The sequence below is a fragment of the Populus alba genome, chromosome 17, assembly GCF_005239225.2.
Source record: "Populus alba chromosome 17, ASM523922v2, whole genome shotgun sequence".
In the NCBI taxonomy this organism is placed as follows: Eukaryota; Viridiplantae; Streptophyta; class Magnoliopsida; order Malpighiales; family Salicaceae; genus Populus; species Populus alba.
The window spans coordinates 11,644,850-11,663,674 of NC_133300.1; the positions used below are offsets into that span (position 1 = coordinate 11,644,850).

Below are 18,825 nucleotides of genomic sequence, written 5' to 3' on the forward strand. Positions count from 1 at the left end.
GACTTGCAAAACAACCGAAAACACCGCAGCCAGTTGGTTTTAATTTTTTTTCTTTGTTTTCAATCTTTTTTTTTTCTTTCTCTTCTTCTCTGTTTTGGGTCTGCTTCCCTCTCTGCAGATCTATTCTTTTCTTTTGCTTTCCCAATCGTCTCTGTTTCAGGTGGCGACAAGACCAAATGGTCTACGGTGCTGAATGGAGGAGACGCTGATACAGCTAACGGTGAAGACTGTGGGTTGTTTGGGTGAGAGAAGGAAATGGCTGGGATGGAAAGTAAATGATGTTGGGGCTGTGAGGGAGGAGATCGGCTGCTATTGTGGTGTTTGGTGGAGGCCGACGTTGGTGGTATGAAGGAGAAGAAGACACTACTGAGGGGAAGGTTTCTTTGCTGAAGGTTGAAGACGAGAGGTAATGTGGGAAGAAGATGGGGATGCCTCTCTGTAAGGCTGAATTAATAGTTGTTTCGGGGTTGGTCTTTGGTGGGAGGCAGATCAGAGGAAGGGTGGGAGTTGTGGCCAGGTCTGTATGGGTCTGGGAGGGGAGACCAGAGAAAGAAGGGGGGCGATGGCTTTTTGGCTGGAGAAAAGAGAGCAGCCAACCGAATGGGTCGGGCGGCTGGTGTGGGTAGAGATAGGTTTTTTAGGGTTTATTGTGTCTCTCTTTTTTTGTTTCAAAATTGCCCCCCTCCTACTTTTGTGTGTGTTAAAGACCAGTATTTATAGGAAAAAATATTGTTAGGTTTCCAAACTTGGTCCCTTAACTTCTTTTTTTTGTAAATTTTGATTTTTTCTTATCAACATTGCCTCGAATGAGGAAAATCAGTGATTTTTTAAAAATAACACGTTAAAATTCAAACGCGTTCCCAAGATCTTTGAAATTTAAATTCTTTTGAGATGATGCTAAAATTGACGAAAATATATTAAAAAAACATATTTTTTGGATTTTCATTGTTTTTCTCTATTTTTGAATTTTTAAAAAAAATTTTTTATCAAAACATGGGTAAAAAATTGGGTAGTAACACGTCCAATGAGTCCATATTGCTTCCATTTCACATAGAAAATTTCTACAACATTCAAGCTTATGACATACATATTAAATTCACTAATGTTTTGTTGTCATCAAAATCATTAATCCATAGGTGTTAAAAGACCTTTAGGCTAACAATCTCTCTTTTTGTTTTTATGATGACAAACAAATTTGTGCAATAAGAAAATAAAGATGATATATTATCCAATAATATACTCCAATCCCAAACAAGATGTATCTCAAATATTTGAAGCTCCCCCTACCAATGTTTAAAGATATGCCAACAAATAAAAAATGCTACCATAAAATCTCAATTACATGCTATCAATAAAACAAAAAATACCATAATTAAATTCATGCATATAATAAGCCAACTTCCATAATTAAATTCTTGCATATAATAAATGAACTTAAAAAATAATATGCATGCATCACAATCCATTTTGCTCCCCCTTTGGCACATCAAAAAGGGAGGAAAGAGATCCACAATATTACATAACCAAATAGAAATTCATAAGTTTAAATGGATATAAAAGCATATGAAATAAATGCATGAGATGGTTAGGCCACTCTAAGAGTGTGTTTGTTTTTGCTGCAATTGTTGTGGTGGCGGTTGGAAAAAAGTGATTTTTTTAAAAAGCACTTTTTTGTGGTTTGTGTATATATTTTGAGTGTTTGGTTAAAAGTGTGGTTTGACTTTATTGTGGTTGAAAACATGTTTGGTTAAACTGTGGTTGCGGTTGCTTTTGTACCCAAAATGACTAAAAATGACATAAATAAAATAATTCTTTGTGTTAAGAGGAAATAAAACATTTTTTCCACATAAATACCGGCAAAATAATAAAAGCATGCTTTGTTATTACAATTAAACATTATTGCCCCATCAAACTATTTGCAATGCCATCACGAATATAATCCATACATGACGCCCTCTGGTGTGCACTTGTTTGTGATTGTGGAACGACATCGGGAAAAGTATCTGGAGGAACGAAATCAGGGTGGCTACCAAACTTGTTGAATGCAACATTTTGGCCCAACTTTCGTCAAATATAGTTGTGCAGCGCCATTGATGCGACAACAATTTTAACATGTGATTTGTAAGGAAACTCAAGCATGGTTTGCAAGATTCGCCAAGTTTTCTTCCACACTCCAAATGTACGTTCGATTACACATCGTAATGATGAATGTACTCGGTTAAATACTTCCTCACAACTCCGGGGTTGTCCTCGTCGATGAAATTCTGGAAGATGAAATCTTTCCCCTCTAAATGGACCCAAATAACCATACTCATTCGGATATCCCGAATCAATGAGATAATACTTCCCTGCACAAATGTCAGAATTGTTTAACGCTTACACAAAACTTCATAGAAAACAAATTAGACCAGCTGAACAACAAACATATTTTTTTAAAAGAAAATCTACCTTCCGGTGGCCGCGGAAATTGTATGTTTGTATTTCCAATCGCCTCATAAAATATTCTTGTATCAAGAGCACTACCTTCCCACCCAGCCCAAACAAATATAAATTGCATGTCAAAGCTACATGCTGCCATTATATTTTGCGTCGGTATACCTTTTCTACCAATAAATGGTATTTGATTTTCTTGTGAAACACATGCACGTACATGTGTTCCATCATCCGCCCCAATGCAATTCTACAAAAACAAAAAATTTGTTGCTGAATCAATTTAATTGCACGTAAATATTTGATTATAACCTTTTGAAATATTTAACTACTTGTAAATAGTATTGCTTACCCTGAAATAGGGCATGTATCTCGGATTCATTTCAATTTTCAATGGTGTTGTTGTGAATTATGGATCTACTGGTCTTATTAAATCAGCTGCTAGCAAGCACACAGAACGAAGAACCTTGTTGAAATTTCTGGAAATGGTTTCACCTGAATGCTGAAAATGCTCCTGTACTTCCTTATTCGACGCACCGAGAGCTAAAGTGTAGAGAAACATTCCTAATTTCCCAATAACACTCATCTGTCTAGACGGTTTCAACCCGTATATCGTTTCCAACTTAAAAGCCAAACTCTTCAATGTGTCAGCATCCATCCGAAACATGTTCACACAACGGGTCCAATGCCCATTTAAAATTTCAATCAACCATCGCATGCCAGTGTTGTATGAATCCATACATGGCTCTTTATAAATATACGTATTTTAATACAAAGCCAGTGCTCCAGTAGTGCAAATGACTAATTTAGTGCGATCACATTCTCTATGCCAAAATAAATCGCCACCGTCATCGTCATCCTGTTGATTTAGGTCGTCGTTCTGAACCCCACTATTATAGTTCGCATAACCATTACCAAAACTACCTCCAAAACCACTTACAGAACTTGTACCAGCAAACCCATCAGACACATACCGACCAACATTATTCATAACATTTTTATAATGGTCATCAAAAAGCGCATTAAACCAATTTGCATCCATATCTACAAACAAAAATTAATATCCATTTTCAACCTGGAGCGTACCGGTACAAAATACATGTTCATTGAATAATTTGTTTTGAATTTTTGTGTCGTTAATGGTGGTCTTAACACAAAACATTTATGTTCGATCAAGCGCTACATATCGAACATCTTTAAATTATACATAACTCATCCAATATTTTTGAACACAACAATAATTGTAATTTTCAACATGCAACGTAACGGTAACATGACAATTTTTTTTGCGTAATTTGTGTACAATATTTTTAACATTAATGGCGACATCAACATTATTTGTAACATCTAACTTGCAGCAATCCCTAATAAAAATTAAACAAAATAGGATTAAAAATATAATGTGTTAATTAATATGCATATGAAGTGGATACAATTCCTATCCTACACAACAGACCAGTAGACAAGCTTCACCAAGCCACACACCTCACAAGAATTAAGATGGAAACAGACCACACCAAAAGTAAAGCATCCAGTGATGCTTAACAGGGTATACAAGTGATTTTAAGTTGATACCTTTCCCAAAGCAATACGGGTATAGACAATAACAGCTGCCATTTTGCAAAAAACATAAATGCACTTGTTTTATTGACAATAGCAACAGCCATAAAATCATTTACCACCTAAATTTGGTAACAAAACATAAAGATAAAGCTTTATTAACTAAAAAGCATCCCTAAAATCAACAACTAACCTTCTAAAGTCAATGAACTTGACGTTGCAGTGTAAAAACAGACATAAAACCTCCTGAAACAGCCCTCAATACATGTGGGAATGCTTGTAAAATTTGTGTCTAGCCAATGAAAATGCTTTGGACTGATAATGCATTTTAAATAGAAACACATGCACATCACAAACCAATATATATTTACTGCCATACTCATCAGCAAACCTGTATTTGTACCATTACCAACCATTCAACCCAGCAACTCCCATTCAACCCACTATCAAACATTCAAGTAAGGAACAATACTTCACAGCATTAACTGCCTTTCAACTCAATATACATTCAACGAATCAGTAGCCATTCAACTCATAAAAAACAATGCAATCCGTTAAGTTACAATAAGAAATTCAAGGCTGAAAAAGCAAACTAAACACAGAGTTTTCCAGCCATTCAAACTAGTCTAAAGAAGTCAACATGAAACCTACAATAATAACTTGTAAAAGGTACAACAATAGCTGTTAAAAACATCTCAAACATAATCAATTACACTACAACTACAAATACAAAGGAAGTGCTCAACATTTGCTACGTTACAAGTTAAGAAACCTGGGAAAAACAGCAAAGGCATAATCGTTTGCATCAACCATTTCGCAATTCTACAGCTGCAGCAACACCTCATGAACCTCACCTTTTTGTGGACTGTTAACTGCGAAAAAATACATAAACATACAATATGTTAACTGCTTATTGGTATACAAACCAAACATGATAAGTGTGCTAAACATTGAAAAACACTTCAAATATAAAATGAATGCAATAATTACCAAAACATATAAAACAAAACAAAATTTAATTGCTGCAACATACAACACACAATAACATACATAACTGTAAGTTTTTCATATATCAAATGTAAACTTACTTCAAGGTTGGTAGTTTGCCCTTCGCTCAAACATTCATTTCAGCCATTGAAATTTTCGGTCCATATCACCAATTGCTGCCCACATTTCCCTCCTATTTCTAACCATAAAAAACTCAGTTGCAAAACAATACAACTCACTTTTGAACACCACTTCATCAATAAAGTGAAACTCCTTCATCACCTCTTCTATGCTACAACCTTTTTTTATCCAAAACACTTGACGTGCATTCACTCTTGGTAGACACACTATCCACTAACTTATCTAATCGCGAAAACAATTGTGATCCCCTTCCGACACCCCTTTTTTTTCTCATTTTATTGGGAACTTTGTTGCATACCTTTTCTCTTCCCACTACTACCAGTGGGATTGCTTGTGCTATTGGCAAAATTGACACCAGCCACCATATTATTGACATCAACAACAAAATTTGGAAGACCATCCTCCTCAAAATCTCCACTACCTTCCTCAAGATGAGGGTCCTCATGAACTGCGTTAGTTTGCCTTTGACCGACACCATCTTCATCAAAATTCAGACCTTGTGATGGAGCCCAAGCATACTGATCGGTAGCAACAGTGTTTGTAAACATGATATCATATTTACAACACAATGTTGGATCGATGCCAGCATGCCTAAACTTTCTTACCCCGCGTATCTCCTACAGTAAGGGACAATGAAGATAAAAATGCATAAAATTTGATGTAAAAACACGCAAGCAAATAGTTTATTACAGCTGTAAACATACTGAAAAAAACGGACCTGGTTTTTAGCTTTCCACCATTCATCAGGAGCCACAATTGTTCCAAGTTCGGCACTCCATCCTACTCCTGTTTTGGAAATCAACCTTTTCCATATTCTCTAATCTTTTTTAATTCCATCCCACTTATTCTTTAATTGTGCTTTCGTTAATGCATGATCAGTTTGATCCTTAAAGCAATTCATAACATATTTCCACCCAACTTTGTCGAAATGTATGTTGGGTCGCATACCTTGGTCAATTGCTTTAATACTTGTGATAGATGTCACAAAAAGCATACAACATCTCTCTAGTCCAACAAGCCTTATCTTGTGATTGAGAACTGTCCATGTTCTCAGTTAAAATATTTTGTCTAATATACAATTAACAAGTTAATTTCCTAGAGACAATGTAAAGGACATGTAATGCACAATCTATCTTAATTAATAAATCGCAACCTCAAATACAAAATGCAAATTAAGAACATAGACTTAACATAATCAGCTTAACATTGTAATTGTTAGGCTTATTTCCATTAATGTTTCAACAAGCCAATGTTTGCATTGCCTAGTATTACTAATATTTCTTCAATTTGAATGCCAATGAAGATAATGATAATATATTAATATGTGATGTATATAACATTATTGTTGGCAGAAGTTTAGACAAAGAAAACTTTCAGTTTATATTCTACAAAAGAAAGCTTATATGTCACTCCTTTGACCTGTGAATGAAGACTATTTACAAGCATAGAAAGTACAAACACAAGAAAAAACCAACAGATTTAACGCACCCTCTCCCTTTCCTTGCAAACAAAATCCCCACACAATCTTCTCCCTTCATATATACATTATAAACCAGAACTTTTGTCATCCCCTCTTAAAACTTTGAAACTTCCCTTCATGTTATACGATTGCAACCACAAAAATCTTGTCTCGAAAACTTTAAATTGCCACTATAAACTAATAAACCGGTGAAAAAGAAACTATTAAATTCCACAACACCAATATCCATATATTGCAAAATCCTATGCTCTCTTCTTTCCTGAGAAAACAAAGACCATTCCCTTTTCACAATCCACACTCCGCAATCACATCCTTTATGTTTGACAAAATCCTATAATTTTTATCCTGTTCTAGTTGATCAATTTTTTTTTTTGCAGCAATTCTAGCTAACATAAAGTAATACTCCACTCTTTTCAAACATTCCATTGACAACAATGATTAACCTTTTCTTGATTGAATTTACTAATTTAAAACAAAAACAAAGAATCATTATATTAATGCTAAACCGAATTTAGTAGAGACAATGAAGGTAATGACCAGCTAGCTCCGATTTTAAATAAAAAACCCACATCAAAACCAAAGTCTTTAACACGAAAGCATATGTATTTGTGCCTAGCTATGCATAACAGTGTAATGAAATGTTCAAATTTTGATGGTTTCACACCACGCAGAGCCAAAAGCACATGTAAAAAGAGAATCAGACATATAAAGTACTTGTGGAACCGAAACAGAGCAACTGGCCTTGAATTTTCTTGTGCAACCGAGACAGAGATTGATAAGGTGCTCGTGCTTGAGCTTTCCAGGAGGCTGATTTCGATACTCTTTTTGGTTCTGGCAAAGAAAACACACAGCAAGAGAACATTTTGGTTAGAAAAACAGTTTGTTTTAGTTGATAAGGCGTGATCTAAACATTTTTCTTAGGTTAAGTGTGAAGAAAATTACCTGGGCCAGTGCATGTCTTCTTCAACCGCGAAAGGAGTTCATCATGGCAGTAGATCGGTGGAAGATGGGCTTGATCTACACTCAGCTAACACTGGTGACGGTCTTTGTGAGAGAATGGATGAAAAGAATGTGACAGTGTGTGTTAAGCGAGAGAGGAGCACTGATTTTTTGAGAAGAGGGGATCTGTGGAGGAGGAGAGCTTAGGGAGGCGAATATTGCAGCAAAAACAAACCACTCATGGAGGAGGGGAGACGACCGTGATGTTGAGGACAAATAGGGCTAATTATTTTTTTGGTAAAGGTTGCAGCGTTTTCTGAACAGCAACAACGAGTTGCTTTTGCTTATCCTGTGTTAGGAACGTAATTTGTGTGGGCCCCATAGAGTTTGAAAACGTGGGTAGTTGTTAACCAAACATCATGAAACAATTGAGCCGTAGGAAACGTGGACGCTCCCACGTAACCAAACAGGTTCTAAGTGGATGGTTTGACAAAATCTTCCCTTTCCTCTTTCTCTTCATCACTCGCCAAGTTAATTATAGTATTTGGACCAGCACCTGGTGAAAGTCCCTCATGGTATACCTTAGATTTATAACAAGGAACGGACAACCACTGAGGAGCTTAAGTGATGTGCGTGCATCTCCATATAACCAGCAGCCTCGGCAGTCACCAAAACCTAGAGGGAAAAACTCATAGCACTATAGTTGCGTTTATATTATATCTGGATTCAGCTTTTTGGCAGTAGCTTCAGCAGTTTGAAATAGCACTGAGGTTTGTTCCATCGTTAGTCTGAGAAGTGACGTCTGGTCATTTGTTATTCATCCACCATGTTCAATCAGTAAAATGATGGAACGAGCCTCCTGCTTTATGTGGTGGCTTTGTGATTGGTAATCATCGAAATGCATCCATTCTCTGTTCTTACCTCTCTAATGCATCGTCTCGAGTAGGAAATTATACACTGGACACTGGAAAGATACTGAAGTCAAGTGGTGATGTAGAGGGAGGTGGGGGTGTGAACCGATATGTTAGTAAGCTTGATTGTAAATTGAAGAGAAGGGAAGTGTGTGGGGCAAATTTATGTAGCTATTTAATTCTGATTCTCCTCCTCCTCGTCCTCGTCGTCATATATCCAATCTTTAATTGCTGCCTTCATCCTATTCTGAACTTGCTTTGATGCAAATGTTTTTCTTTATCGGACTTGATGGAAATTGGAAATTGAAATGCATCTTGAAGAGGGAAGAGCAAGGCAACACACACACACACACACACACACACTCTTCCAACGAAAAGTATTCATGTTGGTGCTGAGGCCGGAACCGGGAAGGTTTGGAGGGGATTTTGCATCCGTCGAGGCTGAGGCCGGCGCTATTTTCAACAGTCTAGCTAGTGAATTCAGACGCTGGCACCATTTATAAGAGTCTGAGTAATGAATTCTGACAGTTTGATCAGAGCAAGGATAACATCAAGTTAGATGGTTGAAGGATCTTCATGCTAGTAGATGATCGCAACCACCTATAAACAGTGTAATCGGTTCAACTAACACTGAAAAAGATGTCCACCCATAAACAGGTCCATTATTTAAAACAAAAATCCAATTATAATATGGAATTTGAGAGGGGGGAAATGCACACACAGCACAAGACTCTGATACGTTGCTGCCAAGGTTGTCAACAGACATGCCGTCATTCATAATTTGTTTGTGGTATGCAAGCCAGTTGGGGACAATCTTGGAGGAGCATGATGGCTGTTTCATTATTATAAATTTGTAATAGCTCCTGTCTGTTAAATAGATTGAGGTAATATTTTTTTTAAAAAAATTATAATAAAGCTGTTTTGAAATTTTATTTTTTAAAAATTCAACAATTTTTACTGGATTGTTTCGAACTTAGGTTGATTTAGTCGTGAATTTCAAGTTAATTTTTTTTTATTTTGATAATACTAGTTTATGTATATATCGATTAGTTTCTTGATTGTGTAAATTTTTAATGATTTTAAAATTTATAAAATTTAAATTAATAATTTTTTAAAAATAATTTTAAAATTTAATTAGTTGACGTAGATTTCTTAAAGCTGTTTTTTCCCTTTCTACCCAGCACTTCAAGTTAAAAGGACATAAAAGCTGTCCAATGCGTGTTCATGAAAAAATGCTAAGATGAAAGGACTTGGGGGCAGTGTCAGCAAATGAAGCTGCCTATGGTTGCTTTCTCATTCAAGTAGATAGCTGAAATTTTACCGGATTCTGTCCTACCGAACCTATGGAGAATAACTCCATTGTTCACGTGAAAAGTGGAGTCATTTTTCATAATTCTGGTCGGATTGGATTCAGTAAAATTTTAGCTATATTCATGTGAAAAGTGCAGTCAGTCATTCTCCACTGCATCCGCATGTTTTATTTAAATTTAAGTGAATAGTAAATTGTGGTTTTGCATTACCAAATAACAAACATCTGCAGTTTGCCTTAAAAGCTGCTGCAGTCGTGTAAACAAACGGCCACTCAATTCCATACATTTTAATTTTTTTAATTTGAAAATTACATTTTATGAATCAATTTAGTTTTTAAACTCCCATAAAAAAATCAAAATACTCTCATATATAATATATAAAAAACATCAATGTTATAATTTGTCTCGTCAATTTTGATTTCTAAACAATAGAAGTAGCAAGGGAAGAAGTCCATGCTATTGGTCTTAGGATTTCTACTTTCTAGCATTTGTTAAGTTACAAGATTTGTGCACAACCGGATCAAGAAATTAGATTTTGGAACGTAATCTGTTTGCGTGTAAGAGAGAGATGAGAAAAAAATGACTCTCTCCCACTATTTGAAACAAGAGCATCAAGAGCAAGGTTTTTTGTTCATTTTTCTTAAAATGACTTCATTTTCTACTTCTTTTTTCTTTGAATGTTTATGTCATAGTTATCAAACCCGAACAGGAATTGATCCGAATCAACCCAGAAAAATAAATAAAAAAATATATTTGAAGTTTTAATATTTTATATAAAAAAATTAATAAACAATCAATGTGAATATATGTTATACATGTTATAAATAATAAAGTTTTAAAAATTATTTCTAAAGGATTTGTATCCCACTTTGAAAATATACTATGTTAGTATGTTATCTTTTTAAGTTGAAATATTCAAATTAAAAAGGTTTTTTATTCCACATTAAAAAAACATAACTTTTTTCTTGTGAATATAAAATATATATATTAAAGTGCTTTAAATCCCACAGTAAAAAAATAAAATATTTTTCTAATATTTAAATAGTGAACTTAGAAAAGAGTTAACTAATATATATATATATATATATATATATATATATATATATATATATGGGAATTTTGGCTAGGAAAAAAACACATTTGAAAAAAAAACTAGATTTCAACCAGGTTTTGCTTGGTTGCCCGGGTCACGGGTCAACCTGACAGGTCAATTATGTTTTTCCGGGTTTTTTCTTATCCCGGTATTTTGCCTTACTTGGACCAGTCCAACTATCGGGTCGAGCAGGTTCCAGGTCGCCTGCCGGCCCTGTCTAATTTTAATAACTATGGTTTATGCTGTTGTCTTGGATCTATAGTGGTGTTCAGCTAAAACTAGTGATTTTGTAATCTATGCTTTCTCCCTTTTTGGCTTGCTGGAGATTGAAAAGTGAAAAAAATAAAAATAATGGTTTCAATTATTTCATGTGAACTTGCTGGAGATTGAAAAGAAAATGGAGGAAGAAGAACTTATCCATGGTGTCTATGGTTTTTGTTTAGTTAATGGAAAAGTTATAATATTAATATTGCAAGGCTTTTTAATCATTAAATGAAATATGATAACACTTTTATAAATAATTCAATATTTTTTGTTGATTTTTTTTTTTAACTAGGTCGAACCAGGTTCAATACATTTAACTTTGGACCGGACCTAGTCCGACCGGAACTGTGGAGAGTGACTCCACTGTTCACGTGAACAGTGGAGTCACTCTCCACTGCGTCTGCATGTTTTATATAAATTTAAGTGAACAGTAAACTGTGGTTTTGCATTACCAAATAACAAACATCTGTGGTTTGCTTTAAAATCTGTCGTAGCCACGTAAACAAACAACCACTCAATTCCATACATTTTAATATTTTTTTTTTTTTGAAAATTACATTTTATGAATCAATTTAGTTTTTAAACTCCCATAAAAAAAAATCAAAATACTCTCATATATAATATATCAAAAACATCAATGTTATAATTTGTCTGTCAATTTTGATTTCTAAACAATAGAAGTAGCAAGGGAAGAAGTCCATGCTATTGGTCTTACGGTTTCTACTTTCTAGCATTTGTTAAGTTACAAGATTTGGGCACAACCGGATCAAGAAATTAGATTTTGGAACGTAATCTGTTTGCGTGTAAGAGAGAGATGAGAAAAAAATGACTCTCTCCCACTATTTGAAACAAGAGCATCAAGAGCAAGGTTTTTTGCTCATTTTTCTTGAAACGACTTCATTTTCTGCTTCTTTTTTCTTTGAATGTTTATGTTATAGTTATTAAACCGGATCAGGAATTGATCCGAATCAACCCAGAAAAATAAATAAAAAAATATATTTGAAGTTTTAAAATTTCATATGAAAAAATTAATAAACAATCCATGTGAATATATGTTATACATGTTATAAATAATTCAATAATTTTTTATTGAATAAAACACAATTAAAAATAAAATTAAAAATTGATTTTTTTTTAACTAGGTCGAACCCGATTCAATACATTTAACTTTGGACAGGACCTGGTCCGACCGGAACTGTGTAGAGTGACTCCACTGTTCACGTGAACAGTGGAGTCACTCTCCACTGCGGCCGCATGTTTTATTTAAATTTAAGTGAATAGTAAAATGTGGTTCTGCATTACCAAATAACAAACATCTGCAGTTTGCTTTAAAAGTTGCCGCAGCCGCGTAAACAAACGGCCACTCAATTCCATAATTTTTTTTTTTTTTTATTTTTGAAAATTACATTTTATGAATCAATTTAGTTTTTAAACTCCCATAAAAAAAAAATCAAAATCCTCTCATATATAATATATCAAAAACATCAATGTTATAATTTGTCTCGCCAATTTTGATTTCTAAACAATAGAAGTAGCAAGAGAAGAAGTCCATGCTATTGGTCTTAGGGTTTCTACTTTCTAGCATTTGTTAAGTTACAAGATTTGTGCACAACCGGATCAAGAAATTAGATTTTGGAACGTAATCTGTTTGCGTGTAAGAGAGAGATGAGAAAAAATGACTCTCTCCCACTATTTGAAACAAGAGCAAGAGCAAGGTTTTTTTGTTCATTTTTCTTAAAACGACTTCATTTTCTACTTCTTTTTTCTTTGAATGTTTATGTCATAGTTATCAAGCCCGATCAGAAATTGATCCGAATCAATCCAGAAAAATAAATAAATAAAATATATTTGAAGTTCTAATATTTCATATGAAAAAATTAATAAACAATCCATGTGAATATATGTTATACATTTTGTAAATAATAAAGTTTAAAAAATTATTTCTAAAGGATTTGTATCCCACTTTGAAAATATACTATGTTAGTATGTTATCTTTTTAAGTTGAAATATTCAAATTAAAAAAGGTTTTTTATTTCACATTAAAAAAACATAACTTTTTTCTTGTAAATATAAAGTATATATATTAAAGTGCTTTAAATCCCACAGTAAAAAAAATAAAACTTTATTCTAATATTTAAATAGTGAACTTTGAAAAGAGTTAACTAATATATATGGGAATTTTGGCTAGGAAAAAAACATTTGAAAAAAAAAACTAGATTTCAACCAGGTTTTGCCGGGTTTTTTCTTATCCCGGTATTTTGCCTTACTTGGACCAGTCCAACTATCGGGTCGAGCAGGTTCCAAGCCGATCTACTGGCCCGGTCTAATTTTAATAACTATGGTTTATGCCGTTGTCTTGGATCTATGGTGGTGTTCGGCTAAAACTAGTGATTTTGTGATCTATGCTTTCTCCCTTTTAGGCTTGCTGGAGATTGAAAAGAGAAAAAAATAAAAATAATGGTTTCAATTATTTCATGTGAACTTGCTGGAGATTGAAAAGAAAATGGAGGAAGAAGAACTCATCCATGGTGTCTATGGTTTTTGTTTAGTTGAATGGAAAAGTTATAATATTAATATTGCAAGGCTTTTTAATCATTAAATGAAATATGATAACACTTTTATAAATAATTCAATATTTGTTGTTGATTTTTTTTTATATGTCATTGTAAGGATGTAAAGAGTTGTAAAATTATAAACTTTATGACGTAAAATATAATTTTTAGAAGAAGCAAAATGAAGAAAATGAGCAAATATAATCCTGTAAATAATCCAACATTTTTTTTTTTAATTTTTTTTATATATGCCAGCTTGAAATTATATTTGCTCCAACTTGGTAACAGAGGGAATAAAAAACATATGATTATTATCAATTTGCTCCAATACTTGGTAACAGAAGGGAATAAAGAACATAGTAAAACTGAAGCAAGCAATAACAACAAACAAGAAGGTTTATCATCTTAATTAATCCTCATTACAAAGGATCAATCATGCGGTTAACTGATACTATTAATCGTCTGCCCTTTTGATTGAAGGGTCTTGATAAGATCATTCCAGAGCTTTAACAGAAGATCCTTTGTCTTCTCCTTCATCTCTCACTGATGCCCTCAACTGTTCTTTAATCACCATTGCCTTGCTCCTCAGATCACCTCCCTTCCCTTTCTTGGCCATCACCAACCCTATCACTCTCTTCACCTCCTTCGAATCTATGCTGCCCTGCACTCCTCTTGTCAGCTCCACACTCACACCCATCTCCTCCACCAGCATTTTGGAATTATAGGCCTGTTCAGCGGCCAAAGGCCATCCTATAATTGGCACAGCTTGGCTCAAGCTTTCCAACACTGAATTCCACCCACAGTGGCTTAGGAATGCTCCTGTGGACTTGTGTGACAAAATCTCCAATTGAGGCGCCCAGTTCCTCACCAACAAACCTTGTTTTCTTTTCTCCATTCTTTCTTCAAATCCTTCTGGTAGGTATTCTGCTCTAAATTCACTTTTTGGTTCAAAACCAACAGGAGGCCTGATGACCCAGATGAAAGGTTTCGCACTCTCTTCCAACCCAATGGCTAACTCCATCATCTGGGAGGGACTTGTCCTGTTTTGAGAACCAAAAGAAATATAGAGCACCGAAGCTGGACTGTGCGATTCAAGCCATTCCATGCATTTCTCAATAGAAATCTCTAGTTTTTTACCAGCTCGTCTTGTGCTTATACCTGATGCAGCTACAGATAAAGAAGAATAATCATTCTTGAGGACAATTGGTGGCAGAAGAGGCCCTATAGCCCAGACAGGAAGTTTGACAAAGTTCCTCAACCATTCCAATCCTCCAGGCTCAAATTCCTCAGCTGTATTGCACAACCACCCAAAAGATTGCATTGAAAGTGAGAACTGTGACTGAAAAAACTTAGACCAAGAATCAGTGCCATCAGCATTTCTTAAGAAATGATGCAACTGATTGATGTGAAAGCGACAGCTATCAGGAAATCCCGGCAAATGGAACTCATCAGAATCACTTCTACCTCGATGAGGAAGATTGAGCCAAAGAGATGAGGAAGCCAAGGTTCCATAAGCACCACTTGTAGCGAAAGTGACATTCACAGTCCCCAGACTGCTCGCAACTTCAGTTGCCCATCCAAGGAAAACATCTGATATTATACAAAGTGGGGGGTGACCTTGTTTAGCTGCAATATCAGATACAAGGCTGTGAAATGGTTTCCTAAGACTTAGTGATGCAGAGAGAAGTTTGCCAATCGAATCCAGAGACAAGTTCTCGGAGTTTTCAGTGTTTGGAGGCAAGTCATTATCAGTACTGCAAAAAGGTAGCTCAAGGAGGTGGATATGGTCATTTTCTGGTTCATCGGATGAGGAGTTGAAGGTGGAAGAAAGGTACTGGATGTTAAGAGGGGTGCTTGCAATGGATATTTTGAAACCAGTTGCTTGATGGATTTGTCTTGCAAGAGCAAGAAAAGGTATGAGATGGCCATGAGCCAAAAACGGGAGCATCACTATCTGTTCATTAGATTTAGACGCCATTAATTATTTTGTTGAGGTTTGTGCTCAAACTGAATTTGGCTCAAGAACTGGATCTACACTGAGATGGGAGAAGAGTGTTGGCCTCCTTATAAGGGACCGTTGAAGGAAAGTGATGGCTGTCATTAGAGGTGCTGTTGACAAGAAATTAACTTCAAAAACTAAAACGAGATACTGATTTAAGAACTAGAAAAATCACTTGGTCCAGTTATATTTTAGCGCAGTTTATTTGCTGCAAAATAGTATTTTTTTAGAAAGTAAATTTTAGAAAAATAAATTTTGAGAAAGTGAATTCTTTTTTAATGTTTGGTAATAAAAGTCTAAAATAACATCTAAAAATGATGTGAATTATTAAGTCTTCATTGAAGATTGGATACTTTAAAAATCAATCCTTGTAACTCTTAAAAATTTGGCAATAAATATCATATATATGAATGACAAAAATAAAATTAGATAAAGATGAAGAGACACATACAAAAGTTTTAGTAGCTCAGGTAATCACCAACTTTATTTCTTAAACCATTGTTCAAGTATTCATTATCTTACTAATATATTAATCTTTTCACATCTTAAAAAACTTTTCACTCACAATCTTTTTTAAATATCAAGATCTTAACTTTCTAATGACTCACAACCAAATATTTTTCTAAATGGTTCAAGTGCTGCTTACACTTTTATAATAGATTTTTCTATAACAAGGGTTTTTCACACTTTATAATTAATAAAGACAATGTCACAATAGATTAAACTCAAGTCTTTATGAAATATAATACAACTCAAGAATATGAAAGAGAAGATTGATGCAAATAGAGTTTAAAAATTTGAGAAGATTATGAAAATAATAAATGCTTTTAGATTAGATAGTTAGAAAGCATAAGTTTTGTAAGGTTGTTCATATAAAGTGAAAAAGTGGTAATTATATGTGAAAAATCAACACATGGCCATTACACATACTAATAAAAATGGAGTTAGATGTTTTGAACTTTCAAAGTGTTTTTCAATTTTATTAAAAATGGCTGTAACCTATTTTTGGAAGAAAAAAAATTTATTACAAGATTCATGTGTGTAAAATAAGTTTACCACTGGGTTAAAAAAGGACAATAGACTTTTAGTGTAATCAAAGTTTGAGAAATCATTTGACCAAGTTTATGTTATCCATTTAAAAGGATTTTGAGTGATAATACCAAAATATATAATAATAAAAAAATTTCATGAGGTGTTTTTTACTATGTATTAATTTCAGAAATGAAATTATTTTTTTGGATAATAAATTCAGCAATGAAAATTTATTTTTGTGATGCCAAATTAAATCCTATAAGGACTTGATGACATGAAATTATATTTAAGTATCTTCAAGTCAAGTTTGTGTCCTGTCGCACGTCACCTGCGTGGTGTCCTGTCGCACGTCACCTGTGTGGCGTCCGTTGGTGATTTTTCGTTATGTTTTGTTTGCTTGATTGGTTCTTGGGAGTTGCCACCAAGTATTTAATTGAGGGAATAGGAAACCCGGGTGTGCTGGTCTTGTTAGAGATTCACGGGTAAGGGATTGGTTGTGGTTAGGGAAGGTATTAGCATCCCTAACGCACCCTACCTGAGGTAAGCTGCTTCGTGGTTTTGATGTGTTAAAGAAGTTTTAAAAATTTTGTTTTTTCATCGAATATTAGAAATACGACTTACGTATAAGTTCGTAATGCTTTATTGTGAGCAAATCAAAATATTAAATTCTTCTTTTGCCTTTGCGATTTTATCATAAAATAAAATAAAATGAATAAATAAAACTTCCATAAAACGTATACAAACACACACCTTCACTTTTACTATATGTTTTTTTTTACATACATACACACTACAAATTATAAAAATTCAACAACTAAACAAAAATTACATTAAAAAATTTAAAAATTACAAAATAGACCCCCCAAAAAATCCATAACAGTGCTGGGAAGCCTTCTGGAACTGCAGGAACAGTGGTGGTGCGTTGCTCCACACGCCGCCGCCGCCGATAAAGGCAATAAAATTGGTGGATCGGAAACGTTTTCCTCTTCTCTGTCTCCCTACTCCAGCGGTGACCTGCAAAACAATCGAAAACACCACAGGCAGTTGATTTTAATTTTTTTTCTTTGTTTTCAATCTATTTTTCTTTCTCTTCTTCTCCGTTTTGGGTCTACTTCCCTCTCTGCAGATTTGTTCTTTTCTTTTGCTTTCCCAATCCTCTCTGTTTTAGGTGGCGGCAAGACCAAGGGGTCGCTGGCGACTAGGCTTTTGTCGAGTCTGGTCGGTGCTGGATGGAGGAGACCCTGATACAGCTGACGGTGAAGACCGTGTGTTTGTGGGTTGTTTGGGTGACAGAAGGAAACAACTGGGATGAGAGGAAATGATGTTGCGGCTGTGAGGGAGGAGCTCGGATATGTTGTGGTGCTTGGTGGAGGACGACATTGATGGTCTGAAGGAGAAGAAGACGCTGCGGAGGGGAAGGCTTTGATGCTGAAGGTTGAAGATGAGAGGTAATGTGGGAAGGAGAAGGGGACGCCTCTTTGTAAGGCTGAATTAACAGCTGTTTCGGGGTTAGTATTCGGTGGGAGGCAGATCGGAGAAAGGGATGGAGTTGTGGCTGGGTCTGTATGGGTCTGGGAGGGGAGACCAGAGGAAGAAGGGGGGCGGTGGCTTTGGTTGGAGAAAAGAGAGTGGCAAGGGTGGCTAGTGTGGGTAAAGATAGGTTTTTTAGGGTTTATTGTGTCTCTCTTTTTTTGTTTCAAAATTGCCCCCCCTCCCACTTTTGTGTGTGTTGAAGACCAGTATTTATAGGCAAAAATATTGTTAGGTTTCCAAACTTGGTCCCTCAACTTCTTTTTTTGTAAATTTTGATTTTTTCTTATCAACATTGCCTCAAATAAGGAAAATCAGTGATTTTTTAAAAATAACGCGTTAAAAGTCGAACGTGTTCCCAGGATCTTTTGAAATTTAAATTATTTTAAGACGATGTTAAAAATGATGAAAATATATTAAAAACACATATTTTTTGGATTTTCGTTGTTTTTCTCTATTTTTGGATTTTTTTGAGAATTTATCAAAACATGGGTTAAAAATTAGGTAGCAACAGCTGCCCCCTCTTTACAATGCTTACGAAGCAAAACTCCTCAATGTTTTGCATAGCTTTGTAAAGAAAACTTGTCTTCCTGTCTT

General features: G+C 34.8%; 1 protein-coding gene and 1 long non-coding RNA gene across 3 annotated transcripts; both read right to left on the reverse strand.

The window, feature by feature from the left end:
• Nucleotides 1–4,493: 4,493 nt before the first annotated feature.
• On the reverse strand, nucleotides 4,494–7,884 carry LOC118031843 (uncharacterized). Of its 2 annotated transcripts, XR_012168527.1 has the most exons (4): nucleotides 7,541–7,884; nucleotides 7,340–7,429; nucleotides 5,079–5,735; nucleotides 4,494–4,862 (listed from the first exon to the last, which is right to left on the reverse strand). It is a non-coding gene; the product is annotated as an uncharacterized lncRNA (long non-coding RNA). The 2 variants fall into 2 exon arrangements; XR_004684584.2 differs by lacking the exons at nucleotides 7,340–7,429; nucleotides 7,541–7,884 and adding an exon at nucleotides 5,837–6,086.
• Nucleotides 7,885–14,160: 6,276 nt separating this feature from the next.
• LOC118031883 (UDP-glycosyltransferase 92A1) lies at nucleotides 14,161–15,736 on the reverse strand. The gene has a single exon (XM_035036402.2). The coding sequence runs from the start codon at nucleotides 15,643–15,645 to the stop codon at nucleotides 14,161–14,163; it is 1,485 nt and encodes a 494-aa protein (XP_034892293.1). The 5' UTR covers nucleotides 15,646–15,736.
• Nucleotides 15,737–18,825: the final 3,089 nt, after the last annotated feature.

Coding starts and splice junctions, on each gene's coding strand:
- LOC118031883 (XM_035036402.2), bottom strand. CDS start 15,645: ATGGCGTCTAAATCTAATGAACAGATAGTGATGCTCCCGTTTTTGGCT.